We start from the raw sequence: 27,965 nt of genomic DNA on the forward strand, positions 1-27,965 counted from the left end.
TGTCCAAGATGCTCATCAGCAYCAGGCACAGATTGATTCAGCCTCCCTGGATACTCTGATATGGAATGGCAGCAGAACCTTCACGCTGACACTTCATATTATGTAAATCCACCCAGTTGCAGGGGTTGACATCAGTTGCTGCTTGGCCTTCATGGGGATAGCACACATCCCACATCCATCCACTTGCGGTAGATTTACATTTCATATCCCATTTCCAGGCATCTCTAGCATTAATAATTTCCAGTTTGTTTTTCCTTTCAAAATGTTATTTTGTTAGAATAATAAACGAGGGATAAATGGAGCCATCGGGGTTAAAACTCGCCAAACTTTTCTGTCACTAGTGGAAGCCAAAACTTTAATTAGTTTTAGAAAGAAACTAAGCAYTGCCATGTATTACAAAGATCTTATTTGGTTTGTTTTGATAAAAATAACCACATTAAACTGTCATTTTTTAATTGAAGTGCGTCTCGCRTCTCACAAAGTCCTCAGAGGAAAAACAGAGCCGCGTGTGCCAACTGCCAGAATTTATGGATGAGATCAGCATTTGCTGACTATTGGGGCCCAAAGCAAACATGGAACAGCAGAGCTCACACACAGCACCTCCCTGTTTCCACTGGAGTCATCAAATTCTCCAGGATCCTGCTYGATAAAACCTTTCTGATTAAACCCCCTCAGAGCCCTGGGCTGAAGAACAGCCTAAAAAAATGTCACCAGTTCTGTTTCTCCTGTCATTAATTACAGCTATTTTAACAGCTTCTATGGTCACTGCGTGGCTCAGATGARATGCAATAGCACTGAGGCACAACCTAGAGCTTATTTCAGCTCTTTGCTCTTTTCTGGGCTTTTTGATTTTTACCATTGATGCAATATARCAAATTCTAAGGAATACTTTTAGCTATCTAAGCCACAATTCCCCCAACACAAGTTAGAAATGTGCTATTTCAATACATTATTCTGCTGTCCTTGTGAGGATCTTTAAGTGTTTTTAGTTCCCCAAGCATGTAGAAAAATAGAAATTAAAAAAAAAAATCACTTTTCCAAGAATGCTTCCAGCAGTGATAATTCAGGATAGTTTAGCACCAAGCCAGTTACTATCAGAGGAATTACAAGGAAGAGACACTGACGGGAGATGTGATCCAGGCACTTCTGGAGTCCTGATCCCTTCTCTCTCTTGCTACCAGAGCACCTCCTTTGGTAGGTGAGTTCCACCAGAAGCACCTCCTTTGCAAACACAGTGGTTTAACCCCAATCCCTTTCCTCAGGATCATCCCCCACATYTGTGCTGTGAGAGAGAAACATCTTCCCATTTCCAAGAAAAGGTTTACAGGCAGTTAGTGGATCTCATTACACATCATTAATGCCTGACAGGCACACTGTTTCTGATGCAGCACAATAAAATCAATTGTTGCAGTATTTCTGCCTGCAGGGAGCATTCCAGGAGCCAAGTGCAGAGCTCTCCCCAGCTCCCCCCTCACACATGTACACAATAAAATAAACATCTGCAGAGGTACATTGGGCTGGGCAGAGGCTGAAAGTGAGGTAAGAGGTTTCAGGGCCTCAGGATTCTGCTGAAAACGCTGATGCTCTCATTGCCCTGCCAACCTTCCATTTGCATGACACAAATCTGTTTGTGTCACCTCCTATCCTTGCAGTGTAGGCCCGGAATATGTGACACTCAGCCACTGATGCTGTGAGGAATAAGGTGGCTCACAAACCCCTTCTTTCTGATTTTCATGGTCCATCTCTTTGTAACAGAGGAACCTGGTCAACTGGGTTGCAGTCCTATCCCAGTCTGGATCCCACAGCGTTCCCATTTGTGCCTTCCTAGCTATCATCCAAGCAGTAATGAAAATTCTGATGAGTGCCAACCTAAGGGAGATTCCTGAAGAACTCCAAGCCCAGCTTGAGAGTACTCCAAGTAATTTAATTCCCCAGCTATGCATCCCCAGCACAGAAGTTTTGCAAAACAATGGGAGCCATGGGAGACAACAGACGCCCAATTTCACTGGAGCTATGAAATTGTTTGTGTGTTGTTCTGTCATGATTCCCTAAAATAAAAAAAAAAAAAATTAAAAATGGATGGGTTTTATTTGAGATCAGCTKCACCACAGAAAGTACAGCAGAGAACTGATTGTGCATTGATATATACATTCACCTCAGGYTGCTGTGGCTCCTTTGACTCTTAGAGTAATTTAGGCAAAGGAGAAAATCCCCCTTAGCTCTCAACATGCATCTCTTGGTGYAAGTATTACCAACATCCATGAACTAAAAATTATGCAGTATTGGTTATAAATAGGGAGAAAGAYATTCAGAGGGTTAATTAATGAGCTGTGCCTTCACAGGCATTAGCTGAAACTGCACGGTAAAAAACATTCACTGTAAAATGTAAAAGAGAGATCTCAGATTTCCAAGAAAAGGGAAAGATGATTTTTTACCAGACTAGGATCTGTCAGCTGTCTCAGGCAGAAAAACAGAGATTCAGGGAAAGTGAAGAAGAAAGAAAAGCAGTAATTATTTGCAACTAAGATTTTTAAAGGATTCTGTAGCATTTAGAGCTTACTTTCTCCAGCACCCTATAAAGACCCAGCCCTAGCAGGAGAAATAATCCACCTTTGCTTGCRCATGAGACCTACAGAGACAGGCCCTACCAGACTGATCTACTTAAGCCCAGTACACCATTCCCTTAAATTTTTTTAGAAGTAGTTTAAGTTCTGTCAGAGCTGAGAGTTGTTTCCATTTTCTTCCCTTCTCCCACTCTCAYATCATCGTGAGTCAACTCCTACAGAGACAGTGGAGAGAATAATGGGAAAAGGCAATTCTTGCTGAACATGGGTGCAAAAATTCAGCTTTGGCTGCAGCTGACACTGAACCAACCTCGTGTAAAGGAAGGCAGCAAAGACAGCACGCCATGGCTGTGGAGCTGAAGAGGTAGACAGGATTATCTATCCCATAATAAACCCCAGCTGTGCTGGCATGGCCACAGAAACCCTCCCCAGACCAGGCTGGGTGACAAGGCATTTGCAATTCCCCCCAAGAAGCAAAATGACCAAACCCAACTGTGCTGGATACTCCAGTGCATGCAAAAAGTCTTTTATAGCCTTGTTATGGCTGAAAAAAAATCTGCCTGTGGAGTGAAAAAAGAGAGGGGGACAGTTCCCAGAGAAACCTCCATCCAAAGAAACCCTTGCTGAGATCAGGAAGGGACTTTGATCAGTGCTGTTACACCTTGTAAATGCACAAAAGACAGGTTCAGCCTCAGTTTCTGTGGTTACACCCCAAACTCAGGGGGTGGAATTCCTCTGTAAACTTCATGCCCATCACCCAGCAGCATCAGTTCCTGACTGCAAGATAATGCCCAAATCTGCTGAAAGAGAAACTGAGCTGCACATGAGCAAGGGGAAGAGCTCCAACCTTGTGTAAAAGAAAATTCAGCTGTTTGGGGATTGAGAAATGCTTCTCCCCCCTCCTCCCTCTCCACTAAATCCTGTTACAAAACCTAATGCATCACAGACATTTTTATAGTGTTCTTTTTTTCCATTTTCAGTTTGGTGACTCAGTGCATGGCTTTCAGCCTTGTCCTGCCTATGGGACTTGTGCATTTGGGGTGGATCTGAATCAATGTTTTGGAATAAAAAAAAAAAATGGAATTGGGCAACATGGTGTGTATCTTGGCTGACTGTAGGTTTCACCTGACCCCTGGAGCACTCCAGCTGCTCTCTCCAGAATGCTGACAGGGGCTGGGAAGGGCTCAAASGATGGGCCCTAGGGCTGACCTTCTCCTGAACCTCGTAACAAAGTGTTTGCTGAAGACCTGCCAGTCCTCTGTCTCTGCAGCCCAGAAATCACTCCAGACTACAATGAAAGAGGTGCTGTTCTCCCTGAACACTCATACAAATAAAAGCACCTCTTGCTGCACTCTCTGAGTTTGKGATGCTACAGAACTGCAGCACATCCATTGCATTTCTAAAGAAAAGCTGCCTTGTTTGAGARTAATACTGTTTTTCACTGAAATTACCAGGAAAAAAGCCTTTGTCTCCTGCTTTCTTCCCCTTGTACATATTCCTTTCTCTAGACTCAATCTGTGTGACTTTTCCTCCTAAGCAGCAATCAGAAATGTCATTCCTAGGATGGGATTCACCTCAGGCAACATCAAATTCTCTCAGCAAGATGTCCAAATTCCCCAGAAGTAGAGCACAGGTCCTGTCCAAGGGCACTGCACAGACATTACCTGGCCATGGTACTGCCATGGTGCTCTAACATAGGACAGAGGCCTGTGAAAGGTAATATTTCAGAGCAATTCCAACCTCTATGAAACTGCATTCTCAGCTATTCCAAAGCTACAACAACTGTGACATAATGTGGGCAAAAAAAAATTTAATCAAAGTCCCATTTTAACTGGTTAAATATATACATTTTTTTAAAGTTCCTAGAAAAAGTTATAGTTTTTCATCCTAAAGGCACCATTTTGGGGTCACTAATCTGAAGTTTTCTAGCAAAATGCCTTTACAAGAATGTATTCTGATTTTGAGATAGTGATGCCCCATGAAAAACAGGTAGGTCTCATAGTAGCATTTTAAATAAAATCTGAATGTAGCCATGCATGGAAGCAGGGGAAATGTCTTTGTATTAAATGCAATAAAAGAGATGGCAAGAATGAAGCCAGGAGGTTTGGAGTGACTCCCTGACATAATTTCCAGGCACACCCTAACGTGGCTGAGGTCAGACATGGGCTACAGGGCCACTGACAGTTCATCAGAYTCCAAGGCCACCCACTGTTTAGTTATATCTTTTTATTGCTTCCTCAAAACATGTTTGTCCATCAAATTCTTGGATGAGTTTCCTCAGATGGGAAATCAAAACAATAAGAAGGGGAGGTTAGAAAAAGTCACACACCATTTCTCACAGCACTGAAATATTCAGCWCTGGAGCAGTGTGGAATAAACTATTCCCAGGTCAGAGCTCCTGCCTGTCCAGCTCTGTCTGGGGAGGAAAATATTTCCTTTGCCTGATAATGAGCATCATTTTGGCTCAGTGGCCATGATCTTGTCCAGTCTGACCTTCTGCTGTGTCTCAGGGGGCTGGCAGCTGATGCAGATGAAATTCTCCATCACTGCCTTTTATGAGGAAGGGAATTTGCTGTTTACGAAAGAGTATCAGACAGATTCCAGCAAAGTCACTGTTTTTGGGTTTTGTTTTTTTTTTTTTTTTAAATTACATTGGGTATTTTATTGCAAAACTAAAGTCAAGTCATCTAAACATTGTCTGGAGTGAAAATTCAGATTAATCTGGGAGATGATTTGTTTTTCCTGAAAGAAGATACTTCTCCCTTGCCCACTGGCAATGCACAGACTTTAAAGGTTAAAGAGCACAAGTCTAAATCATCTCATTACAGAGCATAAACCCCTTTAGCAACAAGTTCCTCCTTTCCACACCCCTTTTCCACCAGGGTTTGTTCTCATCCTAGATTCCAGTATCTACTRATCATGCCATTTATCTCACACACTTTCTTAAAGATAAAAATCCTTCTTCCTTTTCTCCCAGACTCTTCATCTTTTCCAGGCAGCACTTGAGGTGGTCTCCCACTTAATTGCTCCAACCAAAATCATTTAATGCCTGGGATAACCATGCAAGGAGTAGCCTTGTAGTGATACCTTCCAGACACACTTTTGGARTTGTGATCCATGCCACTCTGGACTAGAAATTTGCTTCATAACATAAAAAGAGGAACTGTAAAATGATATAAAACCCTGAGCACAAGACACAAGCTTCTGAGACTATCAAATGAGTTGAGTTATAAATGTTTGGATTTTGAATTGGTTTTTAAAAAGAAATTTTGCTCTAACCAGCACAACATAACTTCACTGAGCCTATGAAGGTCAGAGTCCATGGAATGTCTCTGTCCTAATATGACAATATCAGACGCAAAATTCTAGTCTGATCATCCTTTCTGACAAAGATCAGCCTCAGAACATGTAAGATAGAGTGTTTTTCTTTTAGGAACACAGAGAGTTCAAATCCTAAGCCATAAGGGTGTTGCCTCAAAAGTGACACAAGAGCATTCATTTTACTGCTGAAAGCCTTTTTATGACAGCCAAATCAGTGGCTCATAGAATCATAAATTCACAGCAACTACCAGCAAGGATTTTATTTACACATCTTGAGAACAAACAGCAGCTTCTATCTCTAAAACATCTTTTAAAACCTTGTCTTGGAAAGATTTTCATTTAGCAATATAGTTATCAGCACCTAAGTTTTTTCAGTTTTGAGTGGTAACACTGGAAAACCCATATCAGTGACTTCCAAAGTAAGCTTATTAAGCAAAGCTAGGATTGTTTTATCTACCAGGCAATCAAGCACATGCTTTTCCCTCTGTGTAAGTTATTTTGTTTAGCACAGATTGCTATTAGAGGACTAAAATGAATAAAATATGTTTGGATAAACCCCTTTCCTTCTAATTATGTCAAAACTTCAGGCAGTTTTTGCAATTTAAGGATCCATGCTAAAGGGCAAACTTTCTAAGGGTGATGGGCAGATGCCAAACGATGCCCAGTACTGTCCCTATATCCATGAACTCACTTTAATTCACATTTCAATCAGACACCTCCTTTGCAGTTCTGCCTCTCTCACTGTGTGCTCGCCTTTGCTTTTCTCCCCCACGTTCTGTTACGTGCTCAAGATGTTTCACAGGGGATCAGTGTGAGAACTGCTTCCACATCCCACAGATGTGTTTGGGGAGCTTCTTTCCTGGTATCTCGATGGCTTATAAAGGATGAGGCTGTTCCCAGGGTGTCCAGCTCCCTCTCCACTGCCTGTTTATGTGTGATTTCACTGAGACAACCACACGTTCACCAGACTGCCTGAAACTGGTCACCAGTAAAGCACTGGTGAGGGAAGAGGGGAAACAATGGGACTGGAACTGAGCTTCCTCTGGGGAAAAAGGCCAAAAGCACCAAAGAGCCTGATGGACAGCTGCTAATTGCTCAGAGCTCTCCATCAGCACTAATCAGATTTGCAGAGTGCAGAATATCCCCTCACTATGRCAAAATGACTGGGCCACTTAACATCAAGGCTTGGGACACCCTTTCCTCCTGSCTCCTTCAGTCTGGGAGGTCCCTATGCTCTCTATGATGGCAAATGCAAGTGACTCCATGGAGGTTTTTGCCATCATGATCCAGGATTCTCTTCTGCTTCAACCCAAAGCAAAGTCTAGAGCAGATTCAGTCAGACAGATCCATGGACAAGAGCCTTTGGCTCCCTGGGAAGACTCAGTCGGTCAGGGTCTACTCAGAATATTTACTTGGTTATGATTTTATCCCCATTGAAGCACAGTGAGTATCATCTCTGTGTTTAAATTGTTCACACATTTAGGAGACTTCTTGCTTGGAAAGACATGATAATAAACTTTTTCTTTATTTATATCATGCTGTTTCTTTCCAGGACTCTTCCACTACTTCATCTTATTTTTGATTTTCCCAATATGATACAAATACACTGAGTTGAATTCATCACTTCATTTCAGACAGATACCTTTGTTAAACACTAACATCAGTGCCATCACTGAGAAATTACCCTCCTGATTTACCAGCTTAGAAATCTTGGGAGACCCAATAATTTTCCAGTTATCTTTTGCATTGACTACTGGCAGCCATAGGAATATTCACAGTGGTGAACTTCACAGCACTTCCCAAAGTGTTTGATTTGGAGTTATGGGTTTGAAGCTACATTCTGGGTAAAAAAAAAAAAGATGGACCCATGCCTCCAGTTTCTGTTATGTGTTCAAAGCACCACAAAATGCCCTTTACAGATGAAGATTCTCTATGAAAATTTAGGAATTGCTGTGAGAATTTAATAATCTTTTATTTAGCCAGGACCTAACAGCTGAAGTCAAGTCGGTGAAATTGCTAAGGAAACATTTCTTAACTCTCAAAAGACAGGAGAAAGTCCTGTTTCTAATAATGCTGAGGTTTGCCAGTGTTATTTTTCCTTCTTACACTTTATTTACAGTTCAGCCATTGTGTTCATTGGAGGGGATGCTCATTTTTAATTCGTTGCAGATTTTGGGATGCCTGCAGAAGAAGCTTAACCTGCTGTCTCTTTGTCTTCTAAGCAAAGCATATGATCCCCATCAGTGTCTTCAGTTTTCGCTCCATACAAATGCAGAGCTGCAGGGCAGATCCTCAGCTGTAAATCATCATCACTGCACATAAACCAAGGGCTGATGGTGCTTTCTACAAGCAGAGGTGCAAGTCCCCTCAATCCACCTCTGTCACAGGCAGAGACTGCTTTGGTTTTGYTCATGAGACATTCATCATGCTTTTAGGGGAAAAAATGTACTCATTAAGACCAGGACTGAGAAATGCCATKGTTGGATTACATCTGAAATATTTGGATTAAATTGGAGTTAGTCCTCTTACAGTGCAGACATCAGCTGTTTCACCAGTTAGATCATGTGCCCAAATGTGAAAAGCAGCTTTTGGGAGCTATCACTGCTGAGGGGTTTTATTTGAGGAGAGCAGAGTCAGTGAGTGAAGGAGGGAGGAGAGGCAGGAAGATGAGGTGCTACATTCACATCTCCATTTAGGGAGGAAAATCAGATGTCYAAGGCTTAAATGCCCCTGGTCTGAAGGGAGGAGGAAACAGACAGCAGTGATCATACACAGTAAATGCAGCTCTGCCCAAAATCTTTGCAAATGGATTACCTACAGGGTTATCCTACTGACCCAGGGAGAGCAAAGCTCTGAGTTTTTGTCCTTTTTCAGTCCCACAAGTGCTTCCACTTTTGGTAAAATTGTAGCAGCAAAACTCTAAACTTGCAGACCAAAGGTCAACCCACAGGTGGATCTAAATAAGATTTAATTTTTGCTAAATAAGATTTAATTTTTTGCTCACCATCACAGGATTGAAGTTATAATACAGTTTTAGAAAAAAAAACAAACCTATTTTGACTATTATTCACTGTATGAGATTAGAAAGTGCTGTCTCCCAGCCAAACTCAGACCTCAACATGCTTTGTACAGCACAGACACTCTTTATTAACCAGGCTTCTGGGAGCCCCTTGTCCATCCACYGCTCAGGAAGGGTCACCTGGAGTGACCCAGGTGGCTTCTGGACAGCTCCAGTGATTCCATTTCCTGATGCACAGGAGAAGGTCAAGGTGGCCCCTGCCACCTGCAACACTGGCCAAAGTTCAATGTATGAAAATTGGAAGATAACATTTGTTCTTAACAAAAGGTGTATTTTCCTGAGAARGGACATTTTGTTTTCTGAAAGCTGRAAAAGAYGCAAATTTAAAATGTTTTMGCCTTTATGATTAAATTGGAAACAATGCCACATACAGGCAAGACAGCAGATCTAAAAGGTTCTTTCAGCTGTGAAGGATTTTTTTAAAGCTGCTTTTTAGCCAAGAAAACATACATATTTATTGAATCTTTAAATAGAATTAATCTTGAAGGAAACATAMATTCAGATCACAGGGACACAGCATGAAATTCAAACAAATTACTCTGCAAATCTCAGACAGAATGGTTTACTAAACCTCCAATTCCAAGACTTTGCTCATCTCAAATACTCTTTTAAATATGGAAATAAAATGAGGAAAGAATAAAGCTCTTCACACAGAAAGCATTTTTTGGATGTGGATGCTTTCTACTCTTGGTGAAGAGTGTTGACAGAACAATACCTCAATTTCCTTTGGGACTGGCATGTTGAGGCTGTAATTTTTCCTTCAGAGAAGTCAGACATTTAATTCTTTTGGAAGACTAAATCAATGAACTAACAATTACTGTAAGAAGACTTATGCTAGATCCTCAGGCTTTTTGTTTTACAGGCTCAAAATAAATTTTACCATGTCATTCTAACCATCACCACATTGCCTCAGGACAAACAGAAGMTGTTTGAGAAACCAATTTTCATCTAATGACAACTGAACCAACTAAATAAAACCTGACATTTTAAACTTTAAAGAAACATTCAGAGCCTTAGAATTGTACTGTTTATGTTCTAGAAATGACGTTGAGGTCGTTTAATATTTTTTTTTTCTTTAGAGAAACAACCACAGYAACATAAGAAAGCCTTTATCCAATCTGAGGGGAGGGAAAAGCAAACTGGAAAAAGTGCCAAGAGAGAAGATAACAAAATGCTGGCATCTGGAGAGCTGCCTGCTTGGCAAGCATGMATGTCATTTACAAATGTTTGCCTTTAATTATATTCCTGGAAGAGCTGGGTGAATAATACCGYTGAGAAAGTTGCCACTTGCAAAATGCTGCCACTTCATCCTGTGGAAATAAATGCAGTGCTCAGGGAAGGGTGAGCGTATCCAAGGAATCACCACAAAAATCACCAGGAACTGGTGCCCTTGTACCTGCCAGACAAGGTGGAAGGATGCAGCTGTGTGTCAGGGTATCCACTGAGGCCCCAGCTCCTCAGAAAGCTTCTGCAGCAGCCAGGGCAGGGATGCTGGCAAGGTGCCACTGTGGGGTTTTTACTTCCCGTCATGACACAGCCAAAGAAGGGCACTACTCACAAAGAATTTTCTGAAGTGACATCAGGAACAGGATTGAGCCATCAAATTGATGTCATATGGGATCCACTCAGTTACCAGACTCTACTGGAAAGATCAGACCTGAAGGTTTTATAGCTCCTTGCTCATCTCTTCTTTTGGGCAAACCCCATCTTAACAACCGCATATTTTTCCAGGCAAAACAAAAATAAAATTATAGGATTCATAGAATAAGGGTGAGCAACAGCTCAATTCTGGGAACATTTTGGCAATTCCAAGAAGAAACATGTCACAACTTCCCCAGCTGAAAACATTAAGGACAAAATMCAATGGGAGGAATATTTTATCCAGTCAGAAACCAAGATGGAAACATGCCAAGCAATGTTTTCATGATGCCTCCCATAGTCAGCCTGTTGGGGGACAGACAAGGTGACRAACAGAGCACAGTGAGATTCCCAAAGCTTTGAAAGGAGCCAAGGACCAAAAACCCTGATATTAATATTGAGGTGCACCAGCATGTATCACTGGTTGGAATAAAAGTGAATTAAACCAAGTTCATAAGTTTCTATTATCTAGAAAAGGATGCTTGCTTAAAATAACATCCTTAGGAGAACAAAGCAGGATCTGTTTCAGTCTCAGTAGAGACCCATCTCAAAAAAAAGCAAGGSCCTCCCAAATTCTGGAGCAGTGTTCTCCCACATCTTCATTTTTCAAACTAACACACAAGGTCTCTCCAGGGTGAAGCATTGCCTGAGTTGGACATCACCAGCCTGCTGCAGAAAGGTGAGGAGAAACACAAAATCCTAGAACAACACAGAATCCCTGATCCTGTTTCTGGTGGACCTTCCCAGACACAGAAACTGTGCCCATCTGAATGAAATACCATCAGGCTCTTGGGGCTTCTTCTTTCCAGCCACAGCACAGTGCACTCCCCTCAGCCTGGGTGTGACCTGCATGCTCTGGTCTAGGACAGGGGACATGGACAAGGGTCACACAGCTGTTTGTGACCCTGCCCAGAGTGGAATTCCAGCCCCTGCCAGCAATAACTGCTGGGGGAGATTCAGGGAATGGAGACCCCTCCCTGTTTGGCTGAGTGAGAAGAGTGCTCAGGGCACCTCACACAGCTCTGCTCCACTTCCTGGCTCCAGGAACACAACAGCAGGGAAAGAGAGTGTTGAGAACATCTGCAACAGCCCTTTGTGTTTGGGGACAGCTCTGTCCAGTGACTTCTCCTTGCACCCATCCTCCAGAAATGCAGGTGTTACTGTTCTCCCATCACTGCCCTCAGCACAGAAAACATTTTTAAATTCATCTTCTAAAGCTACCACCACTCAAATACTACAGCACAGATTCTGTGTCTCTGTTTGCCTTACAAATGCCACAGATTTACCCTGGGGTGACAATGCATGTCCCAAGCACTGCTTCCCCCTTCTTCCCACTGCACCATCCTGCTTCCCAACTCCCTGTCCCACGTCACATGCACACATCCATGTACACATATCAATTTAAACACATCCTTGCTTGCCTGCTCTGGGTTCATGCCCTCACAATCCATCATATAGGCTTCATATCTGTGCTAGAAATTGCATTGGTCTCACCCCAGACAGAAATACTGTTGGAAATGAATCAAGACTTCAGGTTGCTGGGGGTTTACATTGGTGAAATTTATAATTGTATGTGAAATTTATGTAATTCAATTTAAAATTCTCTTTAGCAAAATGCAATCCARTACAAAAGATGTGCTGTTCACAGGATTCCCTCAGGGTCCAGTGCACAACAAATTCCCAGAGACAAGCCTGTTAATTATTACTTTGAAGATTTGGTAACAAAGGTTACTTTAGAATAATAAGAGGCCAAACCTGCAGACAAAGTCAACACACATTTTCCAGTTTGTCTGGTGAYAGCAGAACACCTGCAGAAGAGATGTCACAGCCACTGAGAAAGGATCAGTGTCATGTTGAACATGAATTAGGGCAATGCCCACAGGCCGGGCATTTTAACCCTCCCATCCCCTTTTCTTGGGGCGTCCTCAAGTGATGATTATTTATTTTATTATATTCAACAAGGTATATCTTGTGGCAGCTGTCTCTTCTAGTCTGGCAATACAGGCCCTTCCCTTTGCACTGCAGATGTCGGCTCCATAAAAGATGAGCTAACAAGAACACATGAATAATAATGTTAGCCTGGAACACGGGAGAATCCTTTGGAGTCTCCCTGGTTCCTCAGGAGGCTGCTCTCAGATGTTTTGAGCTGCCAGCCATGTTTTACATGCCTGATGTAACAAAAATTCTCGGTTTGTTCCTTCCTTTTCAAGACAGCTGTGAAAGAAAAACCCAAACAAACCTTCAAGTTGTGAAACACACAAACACACTCCCTAAAAAACCCACTTTTGCTATTTCTCAGCCAAGTAAGGGCAATGGACTGTAGGAAACAGCTGCCTGGAGCTCAGTACCTTCACTTGCCAGGGTGCTAGAAGATGTCAYATTTTTTTTTTCAGAACACATTCAGTGGGGAAAAAAAAAACCAACCCAAACTCAAAACCTTAGGAGAAAATAATAATGGGTGAAGGAAAGAAAGAAAACAAAGCTAACRATGTTTGCAGTGAATTGTTTGGCTGGACACCATAAGAACATGCTGTTCCAACTACCTTAAAAGACCAACAAGGGAAGGCCCTTTAGAGCTGAAAAATACTTCCTTGCCTCCAAAAAAAAAAATTCCAAGAAATATTTCAGCTTTAATAGCATATTTGGGAAAAAGTTGCAACATTAAAATTAAAACCAAAAAGTATTTTAACCCAGTATTTCTCCCCAGCAAAAAAAAGCTACCTTTCCTCCTCTCAAATTTTACAAAATGTGTGCACTCCTCAAAAAGACCAAAAATTTGTATCAGCCAGGTCTATTATTAATTTCAAAATGATTACAGGAGTGTATTAGGGTAGCAGTGATAATGACAATGTTATTCTGTCATGATGCCCTCTAKGAGAACTTCCATTCCTGGTTGGTAAAACAAGAATTCCAGTTCCAATGGGTTCCAGTTATTTTTTTTGATCTCTGAAGATCAGTGCATACTACAGGTGTTTGAGTTATTAGCACTGTTATTTGGATTGCTTTTAGATTTCAACATTCCCTCCAAAATCCTGGTTGCTAGGGGCTTTATAAAGTTTTGAATTCCAATGAATTCCCATGTATCTCAAACACCAATCACAGCTGACCTCCTCTGTCTCATCACTCCAAGGCAAAACCAGGTGGACACCATTTCTCTTGAACACACATTACATTTCCAACTGCTGGTGGAAACAATGCAAATCAACTCATTGCACCCAATAAGACAGCAAGAAAGCAGATTCTGAATGCAGCTGAACCAGAATTACAGCCTTACAGGAAGGGTATGACTTGTTTTGTCCTGGATGTGAAAGACTTTTGCACTTTTGGACACCTCATCGTAGCAGCCTAGTCCCCTGGGATCTTTGGAAACCCTGCATTTCCATCCTGTGGATCACCAGGATCCAGCAAGAACAGCAATAGCTGTACAGAAGATTACCCACTYCACCAAATCTACCCTCATTAAACAAATAAATCTCTCGAGGCAGATTTCTAGTCGCTCCAACAAAGAAACCCGATGTTCAGCTGCCAAGTGCCAGCACTGATTTCACCCTTAAACACAGAGCACGACGAAGCCCTGCCCACCGCGGGATCTCAGATGGGTGGCAGCTCATTGTTCTATCCCCAACGTGCACCCACCACCCCTCCCCTTCCCCCCCAGCTCAAAATTAATTCCAACAACGTGAAGACAATTCGACTTAATTGCAGCTGCATCATCTCCTGCAGGATCCCACTGCCAATCCTGCCGTCTGAATGTGCAGTTGCCAGGGTAACGGGTGTGAAGAGCATGCTTTTGTGCTGCCACTTGCATCCTCGGGAGCCGTGCCAGCATCTGAGCCCCGCAGCTGGGCTGGATTTAACGCCTTCCTCGCCGGGAGCCGCCCGTCCTTCTCCCATCGCAGGGCGGTGGCAGCCAGCCCTTGGCAAGCAGCTCCTCCTGCTCTGCACATCAACACCTGCACGATGGCACAGATGGCTGCAGTTCAGCTCAGCTCGGCAGCACCAAGCACCCTGSGTGCTGGAACAGCTCCACTCGAACGTGCAGCAGTGCCAGACTCCATCTGCAGGAGGTTTGGGGGGCACAGTTCATCCTTAAYGAGGAAAGAAAAGACCTTTCACCATCGTTTAGGAAGCATCTTCTRGTGCTTTCCCATCTGCCTGTTATTGTCCCCTCACCCACCCTCTCCACACTGACAGAAGGCTTCATCATGTCTGCAGGACTCCATGCTGCCTGCCTCCACAAATTTAACCTAAAAAACCATGATTAATGTGTACAGGAACCTCCCCATCAATCTCTCCGATTATCTTCCAGGGCAGACTGCTTCCCAGAATTTAGCTCTTAATAGCTTTCCTATTTCTTTAAGATGAAGGGTTTAAACTTAGGTCAGAGCCTGCTTTGCCTATGACCTTTACACCACTTTTGAGTCTGCAAGGCTTAAGCCCTTCTATAAAAATTAAGGTGCACTGCAATCATTCTGTTTATATGCACACACATGCAGTTAACAGAGAAACGACTGATTTAAAATTTTTCCACAGACAATGAGCTGTAGCTGAAGATCACAAGCTAAATCTGCTTCTAATGGCAAGGAAAACTATTTGCAACAATGGCAAAGAGCCTCGCTGCCACTGCACTCGTGTAATCACAGCTAATTACAAAAGTGCCTGTTAAAATGATCACCAGTGCCATCTAGGAAGTCTCAAAATCCTCCAGCAGCCCTTAGAGCAGCAGTCACATAGTGCACATCTGAAAGGCACCCACGGAGGKACACTGGATATTGTGGGAGACAATATCCATGGTGCTGAGATCCAGGATGTGACAGACACATMAGGAAAAGAAGCCAGTTAGGATTTATTTCATCTTAGTGCAAGGCCGAGTTTTCTTAGCCCTTTTCTGCTACAAATAGGTCCCAGAGAAGCACAGCAAACTGCAGGACRCTGCCTCACACAGCCTACAACCCTAAAACACCTTTGTACCCCCAGCAACGTTCAAGGCACATAAAAGGATTTGTGAGTTGCTTCAAAGCCCAGCAGAGGCTCAGCACCACAATGAAACACATTTCCTCACCTTTCAGATGCCACATGTGCCATTATTTCCAGGGCAAACACAAATGCCACAGCACACAGAGCTTTGCAGTTTGTGTTTACCTGTGATAAGAGTCAATAACCACTAGCAACAGAGAAATGTGGACAATTCTTGGCTAGGCAGGAAAACAACTATTTCATGATATGCAACCTTTGCAGAATAAGGATTTTTTTTCCCAAGAAAAACAATAATTATATCCTTCAAAGCTTGAGGAGTGAGGAGGAGAGGTGGGGAAGGACCCCTGTTCTGATTAAGCAAGAACATTGCTGTCGTTTCGTATTTTTAACTGGACAAAAGGGGATGAAGGGATTAAAAAGGTATGTTCAGCTCTGAAAAAGGGATCATTAAACCAAGAGCCATACTCCAGAAAGGTGATGGGAGCATGAAGAGGGGTCTTGGCAGATCAGGTGAGTATCACCATTCACRGGGGCTGTCACAATCCCATCCCTTTGTCACACAGAAGGCAGCAGTGCAGTTGCACTGAGAGCAGTGCACATCCCTGCCATGCCAGCCTGTGGGATTCCCCTTTAATGCCCCACTCCTCCATCTCTATATTTCCCCCAGGCCCCATCCTGGCAGATATCCCAGGGTGTGATGAGCTGTCACTCCACTCCATGCCCCGAAACTCTAGCAGCTGCTCAAAGCCTGAGACAGTGCCAGGACAGCTCCCTCTCATGCCAGCACCAGTGGGCTCCATATGAGCCCCAAGCATCAGCAGGTGTCTCTGGAAAACAGGGTTAGACTGCAGTGACACAGCTACAGAAGGGACAGAGGAATTCAATGATGAAGAGCATTACAGCTGAGGGATGTTTAACCCAGGCGTGCTTACACCTGACAGCCMAGCCTTTTATGACCCTCATTCCATSAAATTTATGAAGACTGGGATACWGTTAAATATTCTGGAGGACACTGTGACCACAAATCCTGTCACTGTGGAATAAAAAACATTAATGAAAAATCGGTAAAGCTCATCCAGACAAAGTGCCCACGGCAGGGACAGCCCCAGGCCTCCTCTGCCTTCCAAAACCTTTAACAGTTAGGGGAGATTTTAGGGTTCAAATCACCACTGGTAAATACAGCTCCTGAAACAATGGATCATTTTCCACCAGTTAWAAGCAAACAAAAGCTGGTGCTGCCTCCAGCAAACATGTGAAGGTGCAGAAGWCAGAGCTCCTGAATTCTCTGGCACCTCAGTTCCTCACACTGTCCTCACACTCACCAGACTGCTCATCCCACACACCCCAGTTTGGGAAGTGGGGAGACACTTGCTCTGTTGATTCCTACCACAGTATCATTCCAGAACACAGCAGTGCCTTATTTCCTGGACTTGCATGGCAATAATCACCTCTGAAATGCTGGAAAACTGGTGAGAACAGTAAAGAATGGGCCCATGGCACACAGTGTTTTTAGGAGCACAGGCACTGGGCTGTGCAGATGCAATTCTCCACCTTCAGCCAGGTAGCTGACCTTTGGCACCAGGGAGTTAATGGGGATTTAATCAAACATAGCAGTGTCCCTCCTGCGGGCTGAGACACAGGAGGGGTTTCTTGGGAAKCAGCTCCACAGTCCTGTCTCACGGTGCCTTTCTGTGCTGTCTTCCCAAACACAAACCAGCTCTGTGTTTCCACAGCATGAGGGTGCAATCACAGCCCTTTCATAAAGACAAGATGCAGATGAAAGCAGAATCAGGGCTTATAAAACACAGGGTCAAGCGGGTAAACCAGGAAAGCACATGAGAGGAGTCTCATTCTGTAGGACCAGACTATTTTCCTTTATGAATAACTAAAGAACACTGTTTATCTCTGAARCAAGCTTAGCCACTCTTTCCTCACATGCCTGCCTGCCCTGGTTGGGGAATCACTGCTGTTTGTTTAGCACTGACAAAGATGTCCTTGAGATTCCATCCCTTTTGCAAGGCCAGTGAAAATGTTCACASAAACCCGAGGTTTAGTTAAAAATAAGACAGACAAAGTCTCCATTCAGCAGTGACAGTCATGCCTGGCTATTTCCAGCCCATGCTAAGCAGGACCACCACACAGAGGCAGTGTTTACCTCAGAAAGGGTTTAACCAGGACAGGTGATTGAGAACATCCCAGATACAGAGGGGCAAGAAGCTTCTCCTGCCTCTTCACATCTGCCCCCAGCCCCATTTCAGCCTGGCAGAGGAGGGTARCTCCAGGGAAATGGCAGGAAAAGARCAGGATGGGCTCTGATGCTAATATTGGTGGGCAGAAAGAATGTTCAGTAACAAGTTTCTAACAAACCAGAAGGTTTTCCCCACAGAAAACCTCCCCAGGAGGATTCCTGCAGGAGCTGAAGGGCTCCAGAAGATGCTGCACCTTTGAAAAGGTTGTGCTCAGCTGTTATTTTACACGTTTATATCAGAAGAACCAAAGTATTAGCAGAGTCCAATGTTTTGAAACACCAGCAAAGGATTCATATCCCAGGGGAGGTTTAGATCAGATGAAAGGAAAAATGTCTTTACCAAAAGGGTTGTCAAGCACTGGAACTGACTGCCATAGGAAATGTTTTTTTTAAAAAGCTCTGCAGATGTGGTGCTAGGGACATAGTTTAGGGGTGGACTCAGCAGTGTCAGGGTAATGGCTSGACTCAATGATCTTTCAAGTMTTTYTCAACCTAAAAGTCTTTTTCAACSAAGAAGTTTCCATAGTTCTGTGTTGTTGGCATCAACACCTGAATTCACTCTGAACTTTAAATCAGCAGAGGCCAGGCACTGGTGGGATATGGTTCAGCTCAGCCAACACCTCAGGTGTGTCAGGTGAACCCATATGTGGTTTTATGACAAATGACAATGAAATTTATGTGAATAGAATAKTAATTAATATGTGAGGTTTCCTACATTAAATAACATCATGTTTAACGTGGGTGATAACTGAATGCAAAGCTAATCACTGACCTACAATGAGACTTTTACCAGTGATCAGMACCTTGAGCAAACTCATACACACAAGAATGGCCCAAAATGGCATCCTTGGCTAGAGTTTAGCTCTTGCTTCACATCTCTTACGAAGAACAAACACTCTTCCTGACCTCACTGTGACTGGCTGCACAGTGTTGCCCTTTCTAGGAGGGGGTGAAACACTACAATAAACAGGACAGTGCTCAGAAATAAAAATAAACCCACAGACTTTGGAATGTCTTCTTTTTTTTTTTTTCCAAATTAATTCTCCCCATTCTTCATGTCTTACTTGGAAAACTGAAATGAGAAGTAGGAAAGCAACCTTTGGACTGCTCACTAAAATTCCAGTAGGGAAGCTGCTGTGATGAATGTGCACCACCAGGAAAGAACAAGAAGAAGAAAAACAGAGAAGCAGCCTCAGGCCATCCTGGTAAATAAAGTCCAGCCTTGGTCAGCCTCGTCTGTTACCCCCTGTCACAAGGGACAGAGAACAGCACCAGCAGCATATGAAATACATCACATTGGCATCATGTTTTCTAAGGAAAGACACCCAAGTTCGTGCTTCCAGAAGATTAATTCTAATCTCAAAAGTGGACATGGGTGAAGTAAAGGAGAAATTCATCATGCTTAAGGGCAAAAATATTGCATGCATCTGGCTAGAAGCTTCCACTGTCCTCTCCATTACACTTGTCAGAGTAAGAGAACACATGACACTGATGGACAGCCAGACTGGGAATGGGTTTGTGTTCTTCTGAATTGTTTGCCTATGGCTGCAAACTGCTTTAAAAATACATGTGAAGCAGCAAACCAACCAACAGATCCCAAATACAGGTTACAAAGACGGGTTACAAATACAAGTTACACTACTAATGATTAGAAATGCCAAGTACATTAGTTACAATTAAAAGCAAATGACATATTTGTTTTCCTGTTAAGATGCCAGTAAAAGTGGCAAATAGACACAAGGTCTCTTGGTTGCTTACAGATAATAGTTGTTYATTTGGCTCAGAAAATCGCTGGTGGGTAATTGAGGTTTTACACAAATCAGAGGCAAAATCCACTATGACTTCAGCATAGCCATGCAGAGACCAGAGATGGCATCAGTCAATAAAGGAAAACACTCCACTCCCTCTGGGCAAACCTTGCTGCTRAAGCTTCACCAGAACCAAACAAACAGCTGAGGGAGAGGGCAGCAGTTCACAACAGAACAAAGGTTTGCTCAGACACCTCTTGGTGGAAGTGTCTTTGCTAGAGGGGACAGGAGTGAAAAAACACTCATCCCTTACCTTTGGCCGCTTCCATTCCACCTTCCCTTTTGTTGTTGAGTCATAGTAAAKGGATTCATCCGAGGCTGGAAACTCAGGATCCTCAAAGAGCCGTCCCTGCTGGATGCACTGACCCTTCAGCTCGTGGTACTTCTGATCTCGGAAGAGTTGCACTGATGAAGACATATCCACCTGTCTAGGTAAGATCAATATTGGACCAGTTAAGAAGGTTCTTGGGACTCCATAGCTGATACCACTCACTGGTCTTTAACAAGAAACCACAGAACTTGTTCTAAATGAGATTACTGATTTATTTTAAACTAAACAACCCAGATTAAAAATGAGATTATGTAAAAGACTAGGAAACTATAAAACGCAAAAACATCTTATACGTAAGGATCATATTTTTGTCTGAACAGAATTCTTAACAGGAAGGTTTCCAGACCAGGCACAAACCCAACACTCTGCTCTGTCTAATCGATTGAAAAGGTAGCAGAGTGAGGCTTGGCTCTCAGTCTGCACCATGTGTRAAGGGCTGGGGCCATCTTTCTGGCCTACATTCTTCTTCTGGCCGTAGAGCTCAAATTATCTACTCCAAATCTTATGCCTGAAAAAACCAAAACCAGATTTCCATACTTTTCCATCTTATCTTGAGTGACAATGCTTTGGCTGTTACTATTGTCTTTAAACTTTACATTACATTTCAGGGATCTGAATTCCTAGAAGCAGCAAATATTTGCAAATAATTGAKGAGAACTAAAAKTATTWWAAAAATACAACAAAACAAAAAATCTAAGCAATGTATTCTCAGACCTTAATTCCCAAAATCCTGACTATCAGACTTGGTGAGTTTGTGGTTACAGCCACAGAGCTCAAATAAATTCCTTCAAAGCATTTTACAAATGGGAAATCAACTCCAGAAATCACTGAGGACAGTCTGAAGTTTGGAGGACATGAAGGATGCTACCTCTGCTTCAAAGAGAGGRAGTGGTGAGAGCACCTGAACTTACTGTTTGGAAATTCCTGTGTGTCAGTTCCTCTCCTCTTCCTTCTGGGTTGGAGATGAATCTCCCGTTSTTTACCTACAGCAATAAAGACAAATGCAGGTTGAATGAACCAAGATCGTGCTCTGGAACATGGCACCACATTGTGCTGGCAGCCTGCAGTGAGCTCAGCTGGTGCTCCTCGAGCCACCTGCAGCTGAACTGATTTCACACACCTGCAGTGAACTAAACCAAGCTTGTGCAGGTGTGCAAGTGAGCACAAAGGGAGAAATACAGAAGAGCAATGAGSAACACTTGGAAATGTCAACTTTATCATGGTCTTTGTTCTTGTGAGTCAAAGTTATTTGTGGCTGCCCCAYYKCTSRGRGWGTCCAAAGCCASRCTGGAGGGKGCTTGGAGCAACGTGGTCTAGTGGAAGGTGTCTCTGCCCWTRGGGGTTGGAATGGGATGAGTTTTAAGGTCCCTCCCAAGCAAAGRCATTCTATGAGTCTATGATTCTATGATTTTAAAAAGTCCCAAGGTATCTCCCTTGGCAGGTGCCCTCCCAAGACAAGGCAAATGCAACAAACAATTATTGAAATTCAAGTGCAGAACAACTTGTCAATTTTACAGAGGTACCTCAGGGACCTCAACAAAATTATTTGACTAATTTGGGTGGGATATAGATTATTTCATGATACCTGGCATTCTTCCTTACTAAAAATTCCCTAGGAGCTATSTAACATTCTAAACTGAGTCTAGCTGCTTTTAAAATAGCCCCTGGGTGATGAGGTTTTTGTCACTGCCTAATTCATTGAGATAGGTCTTTTGTGACCTCATTCCCCTGCTTTTTCTCTCCTTCTATCTGCCAATCAGGAATGTGATTCCTTCCAGGATTAACACTCCATTCCACAACAGCCTGGAATGTTCAGTGGCAATGAACAGCATGATGATAAAGCACTGCTTGCCTCACCCATAGCCATGCACAGGCAGTGCTCACCAAGGGGAACCCCAACAAGGAGGACCCTTCTCCTGCCAGACTCTTCCTCTGCCCTCTCCAGACTCCTGTGCCATCCAGAGCATGCCATGGAGTGTTTGTTTCAGGGGCTTGAGCTCCAGGATGCTTCTTACCCACTCAGAAGGCACTGAACTGAAGTACCATCCACCATCTGGAGAACCAGGAGGAACCCACTTTCACAGGAACCCAAAGCAGCCCATTTTAAACACAACAAAAGTAYCTCTTTCTCCTTGGAAAGCCCTCCATCAAGAATGTCAGTGTAATTTCCATGCAACAGCCTGGTGGTTTGAACACTGAGGATGGAGGTGCACAGCTGAGCCGTCCTCTTCTGGGTGCTCACTTACCAGGACATGGCCTGAGGCAGACCTGGTTCCTGTCCCAAGGTTTATTTTGAACAGCTCCCAGTTTTTGACCCTCAGTTGATCACGGAAGCTCCCAAAGAACCACACTCCTTCCTCTAGTGAGGGCACACAGTCTCCCCTGCTCCCAACAACTTTACCCTGGTTCAGCTGGCACTGCAACCACACAGGGCTGAGCAAACACTGAGCAGGGCTTGGCAGCTGCTCTGCCAGGGCTCCCTGCTCTGCCATGTGATACAAATGAGCTCTGCACAGTGGGCTATGAAACACAGGCCTAAAAATACTGCACCCCAGCTCAGAGACACTCTGTCGCTCTGCAGAGAGAAAGGGATCACTCCAGGGGAGGGATAGAAAGGAAATAAAGGGGAAAAAAMCCCTAAAGAGCTCTACAGGTCAGCCAGTCCTCCATGGTTTCAGCAGAAGWACAGGAGGGCTCACGTCACTGAGCTTTCAACCTCAGAGCTTTTAAATCTTTCTCTGCTCCTTTGTTTTTCCACAGAGTTTCCTATTTTGATTAGAAAAAGAGTTTCAGCAGAAGAGTGAAGTTGAGACAGTGCAGAGTCCCCTCCTCAGCCTGAGCACAGAACAATTTTAATTTTACTTACAGTTTACGCTCAGAGATTATTCCTCTGCTGGAGCCAGCCAGAGCACAGCTAAATCACRTTCAACACAGGGCAAATGCCAGCTCCTGGTCTTAGGAACAGCCATAAATTAAAGTGACCTTCACTCAAAATCCAGGTCTTCACCATGGCATTAAGATAAGCTTTGAGTGTTAAACTGTCCAACAGTGTTTCTTTACACTCACATTTCCATGTCTTAACCTTTCTCTCCCCCAGCTGCCACRCAGGAGATCCACAGCAAACAGCACAGACTGTCCAGACAGGCGTGTGGGGGATAACTACACCCTCCTTACTCCTGAATTCATGCAATCCTTACACAAACTGTGCAGAAGCCACCTCCTCTCAGCCCATTTTGTTACTCTGGGTAACCGAGTGACATGCAGGGTAAAAACTCAGGCRGAGCAATTATTGCAGCTGTCAAGCCAAGCCATCCATGGGGGATGCCAAGCATCCTTCCCACTCCCATCCCAGCTCGAAGGGYGCAGGGACAGCAGGGCTGGGTTTTTCTTAACCAAACCCAGCACTTCCAGCCCCAGAGGCCAAGCAGCTGCACAGAGCCCTGGGTGCCAGAGGAAACTCCCCTGCAAGGAGGAGTCTTGGTGTGTTGTAACACATAAATTTTATCACACACCCTACTTTGCTGTTCCAGCTGCAGGATTCCAAGGAACTTACATGCACAGCACCAGGACTAAAAGGGCAAAGTGCATTTCCAGGCGTGATTTAAGGCCACAGTGGGACACCRCTTTGAACACGAAACTTCTTCTTCTATAAGTGGATCCTGGGATCAAGCTGCAAGTTCAGGCCCACTCCAACCTCAGGCCACAGTCCTGCTGGTTCAGGAGGCCCCCAAGTGGGAAGACCACRGAGGGATGCCAGAAATTATGCACACCGCATATTCCATGATTGGGGCAGCCTYCTAGGCTGAGAGAGCTGGGGTGGTCCAGCCTGGAGAAGAGAAGGCTCCAGGGRATCCTCATAGCAGCCTTTCAGGTCATAAAGAGAGCTTATAAAAAAGAGGGAGAGTGACTTTTTACAGGGGCAGACAGTGACAGGACAAGGGGGAGTGGTTTTAAATTGAAAGAGGGGAGGTTTAGATTGGATACCAGGAAGAAATTCTTTCATGAGAACTGGCACAAGTGCCGAGAGAAGCTGTGGACTCCCCACCCCAGCAAGTGTCCAAGGCCAGGTTGGATTGGAYTTTGAGCCACCTGGTCTAGTGGAAGGTGTCCYTGCCCAGGGGGGTGGAATGAGATGAGCTTTTAGGCCCCTTCCAACCCAAACCATTCTGTTATTGCATGACCCCACTCTGAAGATCATTGTCCATTTGCAGATACCAAATTGTCACCTTAGCAGGAATAACAGCCACGCACACCTGGATCTCAGGATTCTCTTTTGTACCTGCAGTTGTGTGCCTGCCTTGACAACACACAAAAACCTCGCAGCTCAAAACTCTGCTCCTTCAATTCTCACTCCTCACCAAACCTCAAAGCCACTGTTTGGACTACAAGAGCAAAACAGGGACTCAAGTATTTCACTGTTTGCAAACACAGTGTAGTATTTTCCCAAACATMTCTGTCTCCATAGTTTGCTTCAGAACAACCAAACCAATGAGTGCCTCCAAAAAAAAAAAGCAGCCCTGCAGCCAAAAGTTTTAAATTACTCTGAACTGGTTTTCTGTAAAACTAATTAAAGGAACTTTCAGAGCTCCAGCTGGAAAAGGTTATTGCTCTYTCTTGCTGTGCAGAGTGATCACAGGTCCTTACAATGCAATGACTTTGCAAATCTGTATTAAGAGTGCAGGGGAACTTGAAGCAGTTGAAAAGCTTCCACTTCATAAACACTGAGGTTTCACGATCATCTTGGCTGTTCCACTGCTACTGCTGCAGCAGAAGCTTCTCTTCTGGAGAAATTTGCTCATTCAAATTCTTTAAACATCTCAACACACTAACTGGGAGGCTTTATGCTGGACTGGATATCCTCTCTTCCTCTGCATAAGCCAATAAAAAAAATATAAACTCAGTGTTAAATCCATGTTGTGTGGATGTGTAATTGCATTAGTAAGAATATATCCAATCTGGATCAAGTTGGCTGCACAGGCTAATTTAATAGCACCCTGTTCAGTATTAATGACTGTGATCCAGCACTTCTGAGTAGTTTTGGATGGCAGTGCTCTCCCTGACTGATGAAACACCAAGTTTACTGGCTGCTCTGAGGATACCATGATTGAGCAGCATTAGCCCTTCTTTCCACCAGTTTTCAGATTTTTTTTTCAACAAAATAAGGTTAATTTGACTATTTATGGCCTCTGTAACTYGGTACTTTTATAGGCAAATAAAGGTTAGCTCAGCTTAAGTATTAGCTACGGGAAGAAGACACAAGCATTTGCCTTCTTGCAGAAAGAGGACAGCACCAACATTGTTCTGCTGGGCAGTTTTGCCAGGCTTAAAATCAAGAGAGAAGAACAAATATTTTCATCTGGGAGTATCTGTCCATATCCTATCAATTCTGAGCAGGAATGTGGGGGAGAAAACTGGACATCAGGAGCAGTCAAACCTGTTTGCTTTCCCAGGCAGCATCAAGGCCTGGCAGAATCATCAGGCCATAAAACAAAGCTTTTCTACCATAAAATCAATTACAACACTGGTACTGCAACAGCACAACACTTAACCAGGCTTTTCTTTTAAGTCTCACTGGGAGAGGGGGAGGTTCTGTAGCACTTCTTGGGGAGTCAGAATTCTGATTGCATTGCAGAGGTGGGGTGCTGATTCAGAACCCAGCCTGACATTCCCTAAGCCCAGGAGTGGAGCAGGAGCTCTGCCAAGAGCCTGCCATTGATTTTCACAGTTTGTTCTCTCTCCCACCAATTCCTGGTGAGATAAAGTGTAAACCCATTCTGACCCTGCAGGATGGGAGTACAGGAGCAAAGAGCTGCTGAGGAAAACTGCCCTTGCATGTGACTGTACCCAAGGGGAAGCAACGGCATCTGGGCCAGATTTGTAGAGCTGATGGTCAGGGGTGTGTGGGATCTTTTCAGCTCAAGAACTGAGTGAAATCAACACAAATCAATATACAATTGTTCAGCACTACGGTACAGTACTGATTTTATAGTCAAAACTACTCCAAGTCCTGGCGGAACACAGAGAGGATGAACACTGGCTGGACTCCTTCTCTTCCCTCCTTGCCTTTCCCATGAGAGTTTATCCCAGTGCAGTTGCCTGTGAAACACTTTTTAAAAGAAAAACCATTTTCTCTCTCCCCTCAGGCAAGGGCAAAGATTTAAAAAGCGATGGGATTAGCAGCAGAGCAGACTTTTGCCTCCACCTGACTGGTTCCCAGGTGAAACCTTCGACAAAATGCTAAAATTCTTAAAGATCATTGCAAGCAGAGACAAAAACCTGTGGCTCCTTTCAGGATTTTCCAAAGTGCACAGGTGTCTGTCTGCTTCAAGATACCTTGACCTTCAGCGGTTTCCAGTATAGCCTCGAGGTCAGACACATTTTCAGCTAATATCAGAGAGGTGCAATTCCAGTTAGATTTTCTTTTAAAAGTAATTTAGTACACTAAATGCCAGATGTTAMAATTAACATGAATCCAGTCAAGTGTTCTATAAAAAGCTCAGAAGAAAATGCAAACAGCATTGTCACTTGATTCATTCAAGCCATGGTTTTGTGCTGAAACCACAGGAACCAGCTTTCTTCAGAAAGAGATTACAAATTAATCAGTAACTCCTTATCAGGCCACTCCATTATTTTATATATCCACCTATCAATTATTTTTGACACAGTACAAAAATCTCTCCTTCACAAGAACCATAACAACAAAAAAAAAGTAAAACATCCCCTTGAATTTCACAGCAAAAGAATCCATGGTGAAGACAGGATTTTGAAAGATCAGAGATGGGATAACAAAGGGATCTATATGAGCAGAGATCAAATCACTCTTTATCAGAATAACTGTAAAGGATGCCTGTAGAGAGAAGAGTTGAGTGAAATTGGTTATCCCAGAAGAAAGGAGAGCACCCACACTTTGGAAAYAAATCCTGCAATAAAGCTTGGCTCAGAGTTAGCATAGAGCTGTGATTTTCTGAGAGAAATGTACATTAAACAAACTCAAGTAATCAAAAGCATTTTCTCCTGCGCTGCTGAAGGGCTCATTATGGTTAACAGAGGTGAAATAAAGGTGAAAAAGGTGAAATCCAGTAAATACCAGTCAGGCACTCACCTGGCTGAGGTCAGACGCTGCTCRGGGCACAACGAACTCCAAAGTGGTTCCTGCAAACACTCTGCTTCTTAACCTGGAATTCTCTGGGCTGTACCACAGTCACATCTCCAAGGGGGTGTGTGCTCTTCCAGGGATGTTCCAGGGACACCAGGAAACCTCTGAGCTGGCCAAAAGTGCAGAGCCTCGTGTGCTCCTGACACACAAACTGTCAGCTGTGACTGAGGCTGGAGCTGTGAATGAACTCTTGAAGAAGGAGATAAGGCCAGGCTGTTTGGCAAGAGTTGCAAGGTTTGTTTGGCTTTTTTTTTTTTTTTTTTTTTTTTTTTTTTTTTTTTTTTTTTTTTTTTTTTAGGGAAAACAACAGATTAACGTGCACCATGAAAAAAAAAAAGAAGTTACATTCCTTATTAGGCTGCACAGTGCTCCTCACTTGCGTAAGGGCAGTGTCRATGGCTCTGCCTCAGCGTGTCCCTCCCAACACTCCCGGCCAGGAGTGTCCCAGTTTCCATGGGATGCAGCTGGATGGGGCTGTGCTGAACAGGACATGTGCCAGAACCCCACAGTGGCTTCATGCCCTCAACTCTGAGTGCTGTAATGAGCCTGCAGMAGCCTCAGGGTGCCTCTCCTGGCTTTGCTGTCCACAGGAACTCCCTAATTCCACTCATACTGTTTCCCTTGAGGAGGGGAAAATGATCCAAATGAGGAAGAAGCCCTATGTGGAAGAGCCACAGAGAATCTGGAGGCTGAGTTGTTCCTGCMCCACTGAGAATCAGCTCTCCCAACCTCTGATCCTTCACAACCTGCCTGTCTTCATCCTGTCCTTCTCCTCTCCCTCTCAGAGTAAAGGAGGTTGTAACACTTCATGGGGGTAACAAAGGTAAGAACCCAGAAAATAAA

General features: G+C 43.7%; 1 protein-coding gene across 1 annotated transcript in view; it reads right to left on the minus strand.

Moving 5' to 3' along the window:
* Positions 1 to 27,737, minus strand: part of CAPN6 (calpain 6) — a 50,699-nt gene extending 22,962 nt beyond the window's left edge. The window contains exons 1-3 of the mRNA XM_057370119.1: positions 27,069 to 27,737; positions 20,878 to 20,949; positions 19,889 to 20,063 (exon numbers count right to left, since the gene is read on the minus strand). Of these exons, the coding sequence (XP_057226102.1) occupies positions 19,889 to 20,053 (165 nt within the window). The 5' untranslated portion in view covers positions 20,054 to 20,063; positions 20,878 to 20,949; positions 27,069 to 27,737. The remainder of the gene's footprint in view (positions 1 to 19,888; positions 20,064 to 20,877; positions 20,950 to 27,068) is intronic.
* Between the last annotated feature and the right edge of the window lie 228 nt (positions 27,738 to 27,965).

The sequence above is a fragment of the Malurus melanocephalus genome, unplaced genomic scaffold (assembly GCF_030028575.1).
Source record: "Malurus melanocephalus ecotype Western Australia unplaced genomic scaffold, MMel_1.1 scaffold_120, whole genome shotgun sequence".
NCBI classification, from domain to species: Eukaryota; Metazoa; Chordata; class Aves; order Passeriformes; family Maluridae; genus Malurus; species Malurus melanocephalus.